This window comes from Mizuhopecten yessoensis, unplaced genomic scaffold, assembly GCF_002113885.1.
Source record: "Mizuhopecten yessoensis strain PY_sf001 unplaced genomic scaffold, ASM211388v2 scaffold5061, whole genome shotgun sequence".
NCBI lineage: Eukaryota > Metazoa > Mollusca > Bivalvia > Pectinida > Pectinidae > Mizuhopecten > Mizuhopecten yessoensis.
In genome coordinates, this window is record NW_018405860.1 from 124,117 (window position 1) to 140,068 (window position 15,952).

A 15,952-nucleotide genomic window follows, 5' to 3' on the forward strand; every position below is an offset into this window, starting at 1 on the left:
GAACATTCGTTATTCGGTTCTTAAATGCAACCGAGTTCCCTAAACTCTTTTCTATTTACTGTTTCAGTGTAGCGAAATCATATCCGTACCTACCCCGCCTCGGCATCCACTGTTGACCTGAAGTGCGCAAACTTTGTGGACCGTGCATGTAAGAGGTAGCAGTTGGATTCCTCTCCAAGTTTGACAATAAAGTCTTTTGATACTTGACGATATATCTTATCATGTATTCACTGGGTGTTTCCGTTTGATTCCACACTACCCCAAATAAACCAGTCATGTCGAATCAATTGTATTGTTGTTTATTGTCTGGTCCAGGATGTCTCAAATTAATTGTACATGACGTCTGTCTTCAATGACTTTTCCAGTACAGTCTGTAGATGTTTATTGAAGGACAGTCTCTCTCCATGGAAATATATAAGTGATCTTCTTATTCAGCCGAGCTGGTCGGTACGGAACACTTCACGATGGTAACCTTCTGGAGTTTTGAATGGAGTCACGCCTCCACAATCCGCTTACTAATTAGTTTCCTTAATTTCAGTCAGGACCTGTACGATCCTACATGTCTCACTCTTGTAGTTATTATAGTTTGTTAATTTATCTGGCACATGTATGTAGCGGTCTCATTTACAAACACAATACATACAAATAGTATAGATACACCTGTACATTGATCTACAAAGCCTTGTCAAATCTACAAAGCCTTGTTATTACTTTTATACTAAAAGACTTACTTTCATAATAAATCCTTTCTTTATATAAAACAGCATTATTTTTTAACGTCCTATCAACAGCTATGGTCATTTAAGGACGGCCTCCCCTGTGTGCAAGATGCATGCGTGTAGTGTATGCGTGTGTGTTTTGGGAGGCTGCGATATGTTCGTGTTTGTCTCCTTGTGATAGAACCAGTCGTCCCACTCCTAAATTGCTGCCATTTTTACAGACTTTGGTATGTCTCGGCCAGGTGGGGCAGAACCCAAAGCCTTCCTCACAGGGGCGAACGCTCAACTAAAGACCAAAAGTGTGAGGCATTGTCAATGAAGACATTAGGAAGAAGACAGTTGTTTATTTTCAAAAAATTATGAAACAAGTTTACAACTTTACTTATCACTCTTGTTGGCCGGATGTTAGCGCGCATGGGGCCTTAATGTGGGAGAAAACCGGAGTACCCGGAGAAAACCCATGCGGTCGGGCAGGTAACCACATACCTTTGCACGTCCGATCGGGGAATAGAACCCCGGCTGCCCTAATTAGTGAAAGGCAAGTGCGCTATCCTTTGCGCCACGCGACCACCCTAAATTAGTTATAGTTCTGGAAAGCGGAAGACAGGATGTACAGTTTAGCTACTGACACAAGTATCACATCAACCAAAAGTGACCATACAAATATAGCAGTAAAGAGACAGGAACTGGATCTGAGTATAGAGGCCTAACGGCCTGCATTAAGAATCAACTAAGTAAGTAAGTAAGATATATAACTCCCTATCAATTATCTTGAAATCTGCACATGCCTTTAATTGTTCTGTATTGTGACGCCTATAAGTGTGCAAGTCATCCCTCCTCAAAAAGTTCTTTCTTCTGACTTTCGGCGGCAAATACCCTGAACTATGATTCTACCGGTGACCCCCAGGGCCAATAAAGTTACAGTATAACGACGATACTTTTTCTGACAGTTATTTTAATCTGATAAGATTGGGCAATCTTTAGGCTTCCTAAAAAGAAATTTAAAAACATCATGTCAGAACATCAAGACTCGGGCATATCTAGCGCTAGTTCGACCAAAACTGGAATATTCATGTACAGTATGGGACCCTCACACAGTTGAACAAACTTCTAAAATCGAGATGGTCCAACGACGAGCTGCCAGATATGTCTGTAACAGGTACCATAACATCAGTAGTCCCTCAGATATGATAAATTCATTAAACTGGCCAACACTACAAGAAAGAAGAATACGCACAAGATTAATAATGTTCTACAAAAGAGTCCATCAAATTGTAGCAATCCCATCTGCTATTCTCATACCATCAGACAGTAAAACCCGAAAAAATCTTAATTTCACTTTCAGACACATTTCAACCAAAAAAGCCATAAATTTTCATTTTTTCCTTATACCATAACTCAATGGAATGTATTACCAATCCATACAGTCACTGTCACACAGTCGACACTTTCAGAAAACAGCTCAGACCAGCTGTTCTCCATAAATTCATTTATTTTTTATAAGCCTATGTACATAGTTTTAATCACAATTTAAAATTTATGCATTCCAAATTCATTTTCAAAATTGTTGGTATTCTTGATTAATATATAGTCCACGCTGCGCAAAACAGTAAATAATCTTCAGATCATTGAAGGACTACTGATAACCTAAAGAAGAAGAAGAAGAACTAAATAGAGTATTAGGATTTCCATACGTACCGCGACCTGTTGCGCCGAAAAATAATTTTAACATGTGAAAATTATAAATATATTGTCTTGGCCTAATATGGACGTCATATTGTAACGATATCCGTGATTGGCTGAATTTACGGATTGAGCTACATCTTTCAACCAATGAAAATAGTTGAAACATATTAGTCTAACCACATGATCAAAACAGGAAGCGAAGATGGAACACATGTCTGATGTAGAATGTCAAACGCAGTAAGATAAAATACGACTTAATCTGATATGCACAGCATCGTTGACGGAAAATATGGTTGAGCCAATTTTCGACTACCAGTTCAGGCTGATCTTGATAGGTGACAGTACTGTGGGAAAATCGTCATTACTGAAATATTTCACAGATGGTAAATTCTCGGAGGTTTGCGACCCGACCGTAGGCGTGGATTTCTACGCCCGTCTGTTGGAGGTTGAGCAAGGCGTCCGGGTAAAACTACAACTCTGGGACACGGCGGGACAGGAGAGGTTCAGGTATGGACATAAAATCATCTGATCGAGGACAAACATGGCTCTCGATGTTCATTCAAACGCTGAATAATTTATTCAAGATGGCCCCGGCCTAAACTGCTAAACCATGATATCGATATTTGAGTGGGCTTTAAACAGGGCATCTATGACATCACGATTCTGCAACTCTCCTGTTTTAGTGGCACAGAACGTCAGATGTTTAATACCTAGGTTAGCAGACCAATAACGAATGTCTGTTTACATGTTACATTGGTCAGAGGTTAATCCTGCACTGGTTTAGTAATCTGTAGTAAGGAGTTAATCCAGCACTGGAATATAATCTGTAGTCAGGAGTTAATCCAGCACTGTACTAGTAATCTGTAATCAGGAGTTAATCCAGCACTGGACTAGTAATCTGTAGTCAGGAGTTAATCCAGCACTGCACTAGTAATCTGTAGTCAGGAGTTAATCCAGTACTGGACTAGTATTCTGTAGTCAGGATGTAATCCAGCACTGGACTGTAATCCAAATCTGTAGTTCAGTCATGTGTTCACATTTATTTCTGTACAGTATATCATAATTTTATATAAACTGTCAAAATTTATTCTTTTAAATATACCCGACATATGTCAATATCCCTCCTCTATCAGGAAAATTGTTGTGATAATACTATTTTTTTTTATCATATTGTATGCCTTATGTACATGTGGAAAAAGTGATGATGACATATATCGGATATCATGATTAGACATTATAAAAAAAATTCCTATTTAAAGCGTATTGGGACATTCAATTACTTACGTTTTATTGCAAATAGACACATATTCAGCTATCTATATATATACAAATAGACACATATTCCGCTATCTATATATATACAAATAGACGCATATTCAGCTATCTATATATACAAATACGCACATATTCAGCTATCTATATATACAAATACGCACATATTCAGCTATCTATATATATACACAAATAGACACATATTCAGCTATCTGTATATACAAATAGACACATATTCAGCAATCTACATATACAAATAGACATATTCAGCTATCTATATATACTTATATATACAAATAGACACATATTCCGCTATCTATATATATACAAATAGACGCATATTCAGCTATCTATATATATACAAAAAGACACATATTCAGCTATCTATATATAGTGATAGACACATTTTCAGCTATCTATATATACAAATAGACACATCTTCAGCTATCTATATATACAAATAGACATATTCAGCTATCTATATATATACAAATAGACGCATATTCAGCTATCTATATATATACACAAATAGACACATATTCAGCTATCCATATATATACAAATAGACACATATTCCGCTATCTATATATACAAATAGACACATCTTCAGCTATCTATATATACAAATAGACACATATTCGGCTATCTATATATATACAAATAGACGCATATTCAGCTATCTATATATACAAATAGACATACTCAGCTATCTATATATATACAAATACACACATATTCAGCTATCTATATATAGTGATAGACACATTTTCAGCTATCTATATATACAAATAGACATACTCAGCTATCTATATATATACAAATAGACAAATTCAGCTATCTATATATATACAAATTGACACATTCAGCTATCTATATATATACAAATTGCCACATTCAGCTATCTATATATATACAAATAGACAAATTCAGCTATCTATATATATACAAATACACACATATTCAGCTATCTATATATAGTGATAGACACATTTTCAGCTATCTATATATACAAATAGACATATTCAGCTATCTATATATACTTATATATACAAATAGACACATATTCAGCTATCCATATATATACAAATAGACACATATTCGGCTATCTATATATACAAATAGACACATATTCCGCTATCTATATATACAAATAGACACATCTTCAGCTATCTATATATACAAATAGACATACTCAGCTATCTATATATATACAAATACACACATTCAGCTATCTATATATATACAAAAAGACACATATTCAGCTATCTATATATGTACAAATAGACACATATTCAGCTATCTGTATATACAAATAGACACATATTCAGATATCTATATATATACAAATAGACACATATTCGGCTATCTATATATACAAATAGACACATATTCGGCTATCTATATATATACAAATAGACGCATATTCAGCTATCTATATATATACAAATTGACACATTCAGCTATCTATATATATACAAAAAGACACATATTCAGCTATCTATATATAGTGATAGACACATATTCAGCTATCTATATATGTACAAATAGACACATATTCAGCTATTTAAAGCGTATTGGGACATTCAATTACTTACGTTTTATTGCAAATAGACACATATTCAGCTATCTGTATATACAAATAGACACATATTCAGCTATTTAAAGCGTATTGGGACATTCAATTACTTACGTTTTATTGCAAATAGACACATATTCAGCTATCTGTATATACAAATAGACACATATTCAGCAATCTACATATACAAATAGACATATTCAGCTATCTATATATACTTATATATACAAATAGACACATATTCGGCTATCTATATATACAAATAGACACATCTTCAGCTATCTATATATACAAATAGACACATCTTCAGCTATCTATATATACAAATAGACACATATTCGGCTATCTATATATATACAAATAGACGCATATTCAGCTATCTATATATATACAAGTAGACACATATTCAGCTATCTATATATATACAAATAGACACACATTCAGCTATCTATATATATACAAATAGACACATATTCAGCTATCTATATATACAAATAGACATATTCAGCTATCTATATATACTGATCATGATGAACTAACATTTCAGTGTTTCTACCACATGTTTTCCAGGTCAATCACTCGATCCTACTACCGTAATTCCGTTGGTGTACTGATAGTGTTTGATTTAACAAAGCGACGATCCTATGAGAACGTTGATAGCTGGCTGAAGGAGGCGCGTGCCCATATAGAGCCGTACGAGGCTGTGTATATGGTTGTAGGACAGAAGGCTGACTTGGAGGACCAACGTCAGGTCACACATCGTGAGGCTCGTCTTTACGCAGAAACCAATAGCCTCCGCTACATTGAAACATCAGCATTTTCAGGACATAATGTTGAGGAGGCATTTCAATGTCTTGCCCGTGATATTCACCAGAAGTTGCAAGATGGTTCCATTAAAGTGGAGGAGGGATGGGATGGTGTGAAGAATGGGTTCTCCCGTCCCAAAGAATCATTCCATGTGATGGAAGGGGAGCCAGAGGGAGGAGGCTGCTGTTGATGACAGCCAGGACTATTATCAAGACCAAGGGACATACAATATGGTGTCAAACAGTATGGTTCACTGAACACCAAAGGTCGAACATCATGGCTTGTTACCTGTTTGTATGAGTTACCAGGTGTCAAGGCAAAGCATCAAGCAACATTGTTACATTTGTAAATATTAAATGCTTGTGTGTTCAATTATTATCCTCAAAATATACTTTGAAAATGAATCTCTTAAAAAAGTACAAAACATTCCTGTTTACTTGAACTTGTTTGGACAACAAGATATACATTTTAAGTATCTTAATGTAAACCTGTCTGGGTCAGGAGAAATAGTTATATCAACATAAAATTAACTGGTTCTGGAGTAAGAGTAATCTAACTTGAACTTGTTTGGTTCAGGAGAAATAGCTTTCTAAGTGTTTAAGTTTTGCAATGCAAATCATTAATATTTGTTACCATTAGGAACAAAATTGTCTGTTTAAGGTGTTGATTTAAGAGGAGTATTGACCCAGTGAAGTTTGGGTTAGAGTTGATGTAGGTATAGAGATGCACATAGATAAGTTGGGAGGTATTGACTGCCTTGAGTGTGAGTTATCAAGAGTATTGACTGCCTTGAGTGTGAGTTATCAAGAGTATTGACTTATTGAGATTGAGTGAGGAGAAGGGATTGGCTTGTTGGCGTTTGATTTATTAGGGGAATTTGCTCGCGTGAGTTTTAGTTGTCAGGGTAATGATTGCCCAAAGGTCTAGTTTGAAAGTATTGACTATGAGTTTAAGCTAGTATATTGACTCTTCTGAGTTGAGTTGAGATATACGTACTCACCTAGCTTGAAGTAACTAACTTTTACTCTATCTCCTTTTGGGAAACAAAAAGAAATTCTTTAGGAGAGGGCTTGTATAGGCATTACGCCTGTTGCCCAATTCCTTTTGAAATTTGTATAAGATGCAATATTCAATAAAAAAAATTGTGAAATGAAAAATAAATTCTGACATATATATATCTGAAGAGATAAAACAGTATAGATTATATTCTAAATGAAGGACAATTATGCTGAAAAAAATCTGAGGATATAACATTGTACATCTTTTTAAATTCTAAATTTCCCTCTAATGTTCCTCCAGGATTAATTCTAGTTTAATTATTGAAAGGACAATCATGCACATATCTATCATGAAGTTTGATACAGTTTTTATTGAGAGATTGATAGGGTTTATATTACATTACTTTTAGATCTATTTGCTGTCAACTCTGTTAAAGGTTTGAAAACAATGGTTGGTTTTCAATTCAAATGTTGATCTAAATAAGCAAATGTAAGTCTTTTGATTTGAAAAAAGTAATACATCTTGTTTTATTGATGATTTTTTTTTAGTTTGAGTTAGGTAATGTAAGAATAAGTAAAAGTTAAAGTTTGTGATGATGGTAGAATAAGCCAAAGTTTTATCTTGTAATTAAGAGTAGAATATTGTAACCTTGAAAAACATCTGAAAACTTGAGCCTTTTGTTTAGTGATATTTGATGTTAGGTTTACAGGTATACCTGTAAGGTTGATATCTGATGTTAAGTTTACAGGTATACCTGTAGGGTTGATATCTGATGTTAGGTTATACCTGTAGGGTTGATATCTGATGTTAGGTTAACAGGTATACCTGTAGGGTTGATATCTGATGTTAGGTTTACAGGTATACCTGTAGGGTTGATATCTGATGTTAGGTTTACAGGTATACCTGTAGGGTTGATATCTGATGTTAGGTTTACAGGTATACCTGTAGGGTTGATATCTGATGTTAGGTTTACAGGTATACCTGTAGGGTTGATATCTGATGTTAGGTTTACAGGTATACCTGTAGGGTTGATATCTGATGTTAGGTTTACAGGTATACCTGTAGGGTTGATATCTGATGTTAGGTTTACAGGTATACCTGTAGGGTTGATATCTGATGTTAGGTTTACAGGTATACCTGTAGGGTTGATATCTGATGTTAGGTTTACAGGTATACCTGTAGGGTTGATATCTGATGTTAGGTTTACAGGTATACCTGTAGGGTTGATATCTGATGTTAGGTTTACAGGTATACCTGTAGGGTTGATATCTGATGTTAGGTTTACAGGTATACCTGTAGGGTTGATATCTGATGTTAGGTTTACAGGTATACCTGTAGGGTTGATATCTGATGTTAGGTTTACAGGTATACCTGTAGGGTTGATATCTGATGTTAGGTTTACAGGTATACCTGTAGGGTTGATATCTGATGTTAGGTTTACAGGTATACCTGTAGGGTTGATATCTGATGTTAGGTTTACAGGTATACCTGTAGGGTTGATATCTGATGTTAGGTTTACAGGTATACCTGTAGGGTTGATATCTGATGTTAGGTTTACAGGTATACCTGTAGGGTTGATATCTGATGTTAGGTTTACAGGTATACCTGTAGGGTTGATATCTGATGTTAGGTTTACAGGTATACCTGTAGGGTTGATATCTGATGTTAGGTTTACAGGTATACCTGTAGGGTTGATATCTGATGTTAGGTTTACAGGTATACCTGTAGGGTTGATATCTGATGTTAGGTTTACAGGTATACCTGTAGGGTTGATATCTGATGTTAGGTTTACAGGTATACCTGTAGGGTTGATATCTGATGTTAGGTTTACAGGTATACCTGTAGGGTTGATATCTGATGTTAGGTTTACAGGTATACCTGTATGGTTGGTATCTGATGTTAGGTTTACAGGTATACCTGAAGGGTTGGTATCTGATGTTAGGTTTACAGGTATACCTGTAGGGTTAATATCTGATGTTAGGTTATACATGTAGGGTTGGTATCTGATGTTAGGTTTACAGGTATAACTGTAGGGTTGATATCTGATGTTAGGTTTACAGGTATACCTGTAGGGGTTACTTGTCCAGATGTGACATTAGTAATGCTTAAAATCAAAATATATGTTGAAATAGCCCTCCTCCATCCCCACCCATAAACATATCTGAAGGACCTGGTGTTTTATGTATCAGTATTTGTCTGATAACATGCCTCAAAGAAGATTTTTGTAAATACTCCTCTGGCTGGGGTTCATATTGTATTTGTTTATTTGCATGGACCAAGGGAGACCACTCTATTTAGAGTGGTGTTATGTGTCATTGTTCATCCCTCACACCGAGCTCCATCATTATATTAGGGTGGTGTTACATGTCATTATTCAACCCTCACATCAAGCTCCAGTTTCACATTACTTGTCTTTCTAACATGACTTTTCTAAAGGTTTCTTTTAGTCCATCTTAAGAATACCAATATGGTCGAGGGATATACTTTTGCTCACCCAATTCATCTTTATAATATGCGTGTATAAAATATCCAGAGAAGGAATGTTTCTGTATATTTGTCCAATACAAGCAGGAGAGAATTTTAGGAAATACATTGACTATCTGTTATCAAATAACTTAATAGTACTGGCATGGTAGATAGAGAAAGCACAACGACAAAGACTAACTTTTGGAAAGCATCAATATAAATCTGAGCTGATTTTTCTTGTTTGATAGAGATAAGTGTCATTGTTGTGTAAAGAGAGGTCTGAGCGGTTAGAACATTGGATACAGGATAAAAATAGAAAATTTCAAGGTGACATCGTCATGCATTAAGTTGATTTCTTGCTACAGAATGCCAAAATATGCACTCAAAATGTGCAAATAATGTCCACTTACCAATGATTCTGTTAAACATGGTGTAACACAAACTCTCTGTATTAGCAGTAAATATTGTCAGTCTCTGGTTTGCCATATAATACAACAATGCATGTTAACATATTTTATTGCTCATTATCAAGTATTACAATTTTTAAGATTAATTTCAACAATATCAAATTTTCATCCAGCGTCTGTTGTGAGAAGGTGATTTACTGATTAGCTAAGAATAGTTTGGAGATTCTGGGTCTGTAGGTATAACAGTTGCCCTGTGTTAATGTGTGTTTAGTGTTTCACAGTTAGTATTGTCCGTTCTGTGTATCAACCCTACACCAATCTCTACTATATCGGTTTTGAAGTATTGTTACCTGATTTGATCCCCTGATTGGTTCTATTTTCACTGGTGGTTTAGTCAGACCTTGATATTGGTGAGTGAGTGTAGTGTGATTTGCTGAGATTACCTTCCCCTGATTGATTCTATTTTCACTGGTTGTTAGGCAGACCTTGATATTGGTGAGTGAGTGTAGTGTGATTTGCTGAGATTACCTTCCCCTGATTGGTTCATTATGTTATACCACCTACTCTGCCTGTGTTCTAAGGCTGTCCTGTTATAATCTAGAATAAACATACTTTACATAGGTTCCTGTTTATGTGTGTATTCCACTGCCTTTTTACTGCACTTTTATGATTTTATCTCCATATCTTGGTGCACATTTTTGAATCCTGTTGCCATAGTAACTGTTTACCAGTGTTGTTGTTTACACAAGAAGTGCAATATATACAATGTACCACCGTATCATAATAACTAATATTTATATTAATTTTAACAGTTGTAATTTGTATTTGGTTGTTTTTATTTATATTCCTATTTTAGAAATAGGCCATTGTGATATTTATTTACTAGCCCTGGAGAAATTCAGTCATTTTATCCAGATGATCCCTCCATTTTATCTGCTACATTTACGTTAAATGTCCCCACTATAGTGTGGAAGGAAATTGTTGTCCATTTTGTTCAGTTATCCTAATACTTCTACTTAAGCCTGGATGATAATCTGTTTCCAGATCTGAAAATTGCAACATAACTATGATATATATCTGTATATGGATTCTTGTATGTATAAGGTAGTATAACCTTGTTAATCTGGAAACACTTTCAGTGTGTTTATGTTTAGGAATAACCCAGAAAATTCTTAAGTCTATAGTCTCTAGAATGGATGTGTATGGCCTTAGGAAAGGAAAGACCAAGACCTTGGTTAACTAGCTGTCTCTGTTATAACCCGAGGTTAGAAAGGTCGAGCTTGGTGCCTAACTTTACATGGTAACATTTTCAATGAAGTGCTAAAAGCAAAGATTACAAGAACATGTATCTTCCTTGGAAATTTTGTTAATTTTGTCTTTTTGCATTCTAATGTAGTAGTACAACTGAAATGTAAAATGTTCAGCTCTGTAGGATTTGCCTAAATTGATTTAGTGTATTGTAAAATGTTCAGCTCTGTAGGATTTGCCTAAATTGATTTAGTGTATTGTAAAATGTTCAGCCCTGCAGGATTTGCCTAAATTGATTTAGTGTATTGTAAAATGTTCAGCCCTGCAGGATTTGCCTAAATTGATTTAGTGAATAGTAAAAATGATAAATGTATTGAAACTTCTCTCTCAAATAGGTGAATATATTGATATTTAAAAATTGTCCAAATTGTTTTAATTTAAAATGATGACCTGTGGCACAGTATAGAAGTATGCCATTACATGTATTTATTGTATGTATGTCTTAACACTTCCATGGTCTCTTTTGTGAAGCTACCAATAAGTAGATATTCACATGTAAGGTGCCTGCATACAGTTTGTTAACAGATTGTTGGATGTCTCTCTACAGTATACATCTGCGAATACTAAGAACAACAATGTGTTTGCTTTTGTTGCAATGTTGACAAATGTAAGGCTCATACTCTTCCAGAGTTATCTCCCTTCTGCTTACCTGATGTTTCCTGGCGATGTAATATAAGTGCCCAGATCTATTCTGTTTGACATCCTGAGCTTTTTATCGATTTTGTTGATGCTGTTGTTAATTTTGAGATGTAATACGGTTGATGTGGATTTCTAGTCATCAAGATGTTTTAGTTTTCTTGTTTTGATTGAAATAGTTTGTTATTATTAAGAAAAATACAATTTCAGTTCACTGTAGTCCTGTTAAGTAGTGTAACATCCAAGGAATGTATGGGGGAATGCTATCTTACTGGCGGCCACCAAATGTAACGTGTACGAGGACACCAATCCAACCACTGACTGTGTAGACATTAACCTATACTGACTGTGTAGACATTAACCTATACTGACTGTGTAGACATTAACCTATACTGACTGTGTATATGCTGTATTGCATTCGGAAATAAAAATAAAAATGAAAAATTTGAACTATATAGAGTGTGTCCCAGGGTTATACAGCATCGCTTGGAAAGCTTGCTTGACCGTAGGTCAGTCATTCCTCTCGTGTTCCTTGGCTGCTACACTGTCCACTGACAGTAGGTCAGTCATTCCTCTCGTGTTCCTCGGCTGCTACACTGTCCACTGACAGTAGGTCAGTCATTCCTCTCGTGTTCCTCGGCTGCTACACTGTCCACTGACAGTAGGTCAGTCATTCCTCTCGTGTTCCTCGGCTGCTACACTGTCCACTGACAGTAGGTCAGTCATTCCTCTCGTGTTCCTCGGCTGCTACACTGTCCACTGACAGTAGGTCAGTCATTCCTCTCGTGTTCCTCGGCTGCTACACTGTCCACTGACAGTAGGTCAGTCATTCCTCTCGTGTTCCTCGGCTGCTACACTGTCCACTGACAGTAGGTCAGTCATTCCTCTCGTGTTCCTCGGCTGCTACACTGTCCACTGACAGTAGGTCAGTCATTCCTCTCGTGTTCCTCGGCTGCTACACTGTCCACTGACAGTAGGTCAGTCATTCCTCTCGTGTTCCTCGGCTGCTACACTGTCCACTGACAGTAGGTCAGTCATTCCTCTCGTGTTCCTCGGCTGCTACACTGTCCACTGACAGTAGGTCAGTCATTCCTCTCGTGTTCCTTGGCTGCTACACTGTTCACTGACAGTAGGTCAGTCATTCCTCTCGTGTTCCTTGGCTGCTACACTGTTCACTGACAGTAGGTCAGTCATTCCTCTCGTGTTCCTTGGCTGCTACACTGTCCACTGACAGTAGGTCAGTCATTCCTCTTGTGTTCCTCGGCTGCTACACTGTCCACTGTTACTGTTGTTTATGAAGGTAAAATCAAACATAAGCTCAAGCTGTAAGAATTGTCTGCTTTATAATAAGTACATCAAAAATGGAGATCGTTGTTCGTCAAATTGATCAGTGTGTGGATGAACATACTCCAATATAGAAATTTAATTTGTAAAGATGCTTTATATGACCAGTCTTTGATTGGTTATTTGAGCTAGTCTCTGACCAATCAGCATACATGTTATATCCCACTGATGTTGTCTCCCTTATTGTACTTACAGTGTTGATTTACCTTGTGCTGCAAATGTGCAAATAAAATGTTCCTGGAACAAGATGTCTGTCTTTGTTGTTCTCTTACACAAGTAAACATGTACAATGGTTAGAAAGTGAAAGATGTCTTGTTAGGGTGTGTTTGTAACGGGAAATACATGCTGGATAGTAAACACAGGACAGTTAGTGGAAAGGACATGTCGATGGATAGAGATGTGAAACAAAGGGGAGAGATGATGAGACAATGGGGAGAGATGATGAGATAATGGGGAGAGGCGATGTAACAATGGGGAGAGATGATGTAGCAATGGGGAGAGATTTTGTAACAATGGGGAGATATAATGTAACAATGGATAGATATGATGAGATGATGAGACAATGGGGAGAGATGATGTAACAATGGATAGAAATGATGAGATAATGGGGAGAGATGATGAGACAATGGGGAGCGATGATGAGATAATGGGGAGATATGATGAGATAATGGGGAGAGATGATGTAACAATGGGGAGAGATGATGAGACAATGGGGAGAAATGATAAGACAATGGGGAGAGATGATGAGATAATGGGGAGAGATGATGTGACAATGGGGAGAGATGATGTGACAATGGGGAGAGATGATGAGACGATGGGGAGAGATAATGTAACAATGGGGAGAGATGATGTGACAATGGGGAGAGATGATAAGACAATGGGGAGAAATGATAAGACAATGGGGAGAGATGATGTGACAATGGGGAGAGATGATATAACAATGGGGAGAGATGATGAGACAATGGGGAGAGATGATGAGATAATGAGGAGAGGCGATGTAACAATGGGGAGAGATGATGTAGCAATGGGGAGAGATGATGTGATGATGAGACAATGGGGAGAGATGATGTAACAATGGATAGAGATGATGTAGCAATAGGGAGAGATTTTGTAACAATGGGGAGATATGATGTAACAATGGATAGATATGATGAGATGATGAGACAATGGGGAGAGATGATGTAACAATGGATAGAGATGATGAGATAATGGGGAGTGATGATGAGATAATGGGGAGATATGATGAGATAATGGGGAGAGATGATGTAACAATGGGTAGAGATGATGAGACAATGGGGAGAAATGATAAGACAATGGGGAGAGATGATGAGATAATGGGGAGAGATGATGAGATAATGGGGAGAGATGATGTGACAATGGGGAGAGATGATATAACAATGGGGAGAGATTATGTAACAATGGATAGATATGATGAGACAATGGGGGAGAGATGATGTAACAATGGGTAGAGATGATGAGACAATGGGGAGAAATGTGTGACAATGGGGAGAGATGATGAGACAATGGGGAGAGATAATGGGGAGAGATGATGAGATAATGGGGAGATATGATGAGACAATGGGGAGAGATGATGAGACAATGGGTAGAGATGATGAGACAATGGGGAGAGATAATGGGGAGAGATGATGAGATAATGGGGAGATGATGAAATAAAGGGGAGAGATGATGAGATAATGGGGAGAGATGATGAAATAATGGGGAGAGATGATAAGACAATGGGGAGAGATGATGAGACAATGGGGAGAGATAATGTAACAATGGGGAGAGATGATGAGACAATGGGGAGAGATGATGAGATAATGGGGAATGATGATGAGATAATGGGGAGAGATGATGAGATAATGGGGATATATGATGAGATAATGGGGAGAGATGATAAGACAATAGGGAGAGATGATGAGAAAATGGGGAGAGATGATATAACAATGGGGAGAGATAATGAGATAACGTGAGATGAAAAGATAATGGGGAGAGATGTTGAGACAATGGGGAGAGATGATGAGACAATGGGGAGAGATGATGTAACAATGGGTAGAGATAATGAGATAACGAGAGATGATGAGACAATGTAGAGAGATGATGAGATAATGGGGAGAGACTATGTAACGATGGGGAGAGATAATGTAACAATAAGGAGAGATGATGAGACAATGGTGAAAGATGATGGAACAATAGTGAGAGATGATGAGACAATGGGGAGAGATGATGGAACAATAGTGAGAGATGGTGAGAGATGATGAGACAATGGGGAGAGATGATGAGACAATGGTGAGAGATGATGGAACAGTAGTGAGAGATGGTGAGAGATGGTGAGACAATGGGGAGAGATGATGAGACAATGGGGAGAGATGATGAAATAATGGGGAGAGATGATGAAATAATGGGGAGATATGATGAGACAATGGGGAGAGATGATGAGACAATGGGAAGAGATGATGAGACAATGGGGAGAGATGATGAGATAATGGGGAGAGATGATATAACAATTGGGAGAGATGATGAGATAATTGGGAGATATGATGAGATAATGGGGAGAGATGATAAGACAATGGGGAGAGATGATGAGACAATGGGGACAGATGATGTAACAATGGGGAGAGATGGTGAGACAACGGTGAGAGATGATGAGACAATGGGGAGAGATTATGTAACGATGGGGAGAAATGATGTAACAATGGGGAGATATGATGTAACAATGGGGAGTGATGATG

The 15,952-nt window shown here is 36.9% G+C and overlaps 2 protein-coding genes across 2 annotated transcripts; one reads left to right on the top strand and one right to left on the bottom strand.

Annotated features, from left to right (window-relative positions):
* Positions 1 to 2,595: 2,595 nt before the first annotated feature.
* LOC110450174 (ras-related protein Rab-39B-like) lies at positions 2,596 to 7,176 on the top strand. Its single transcript, XM_021497459.1, has 2 exons — positions 2,596 to 2,912; positions 5,824 to 7,176. The coding sequence occupies exons 1-2, from the start codon at positions 2,695 to 2,697 to the stop codon at positions 6,248 to 6,250; spliced, it is 645 nt and encodes a 214-aa protein (XP_021353134.1). The 5' UTR covers positions 2,596 to 2,694; the 3' UTR covers positions 6,251 to 7,176.
* On the bottom strand, positions 7,170 to 13,486 carry LOC110450173 (polycystic kidney disease protein 1-like 3). The gene is made up of 2 exons (XM_021497457.1): positions 7,885 to 13,486; positions 7,170 to 7,845 (listed from the first exon to the last, which is right to left on the bottom strand). Exons 1-2 carry the CDS (start codon positions 9,047 to 9,049, stop codon positions 7,835 to 7,837), a joined length of 1,176 nt encoding a protein of 391 aa, XP_021353132.1. The 5' UTR covers positions 9,050 to 13,486; the 3' UTR covers positions 7,170 to 7,834.
* Positions 13,487 to 15,952: the final 2,466 nt, after the last annotated feature.

Coding starts and splice junctions, on each gene's coding strand:
- LOC110450174 (XM_021497459.1), top strand. CDS start 2,695: ATGGTTGAGCCAATTTTCGACTACCAGTTCAGGCTGATCTTGATAGGT. Junction 2,913..5,823: donor GCGGGACAGGAGAGGTTCAG/GTATGGACATAA, acceptor CATGTTTTCCAG/GTCAATCACTCGATCCTACT.
- LOC110450173 (XM_021497457.1), bottom strand. CDS start 9,049: ATGTATAACCTAACATCAGATATTAACCCTACAGGTATACCTGTAAAC.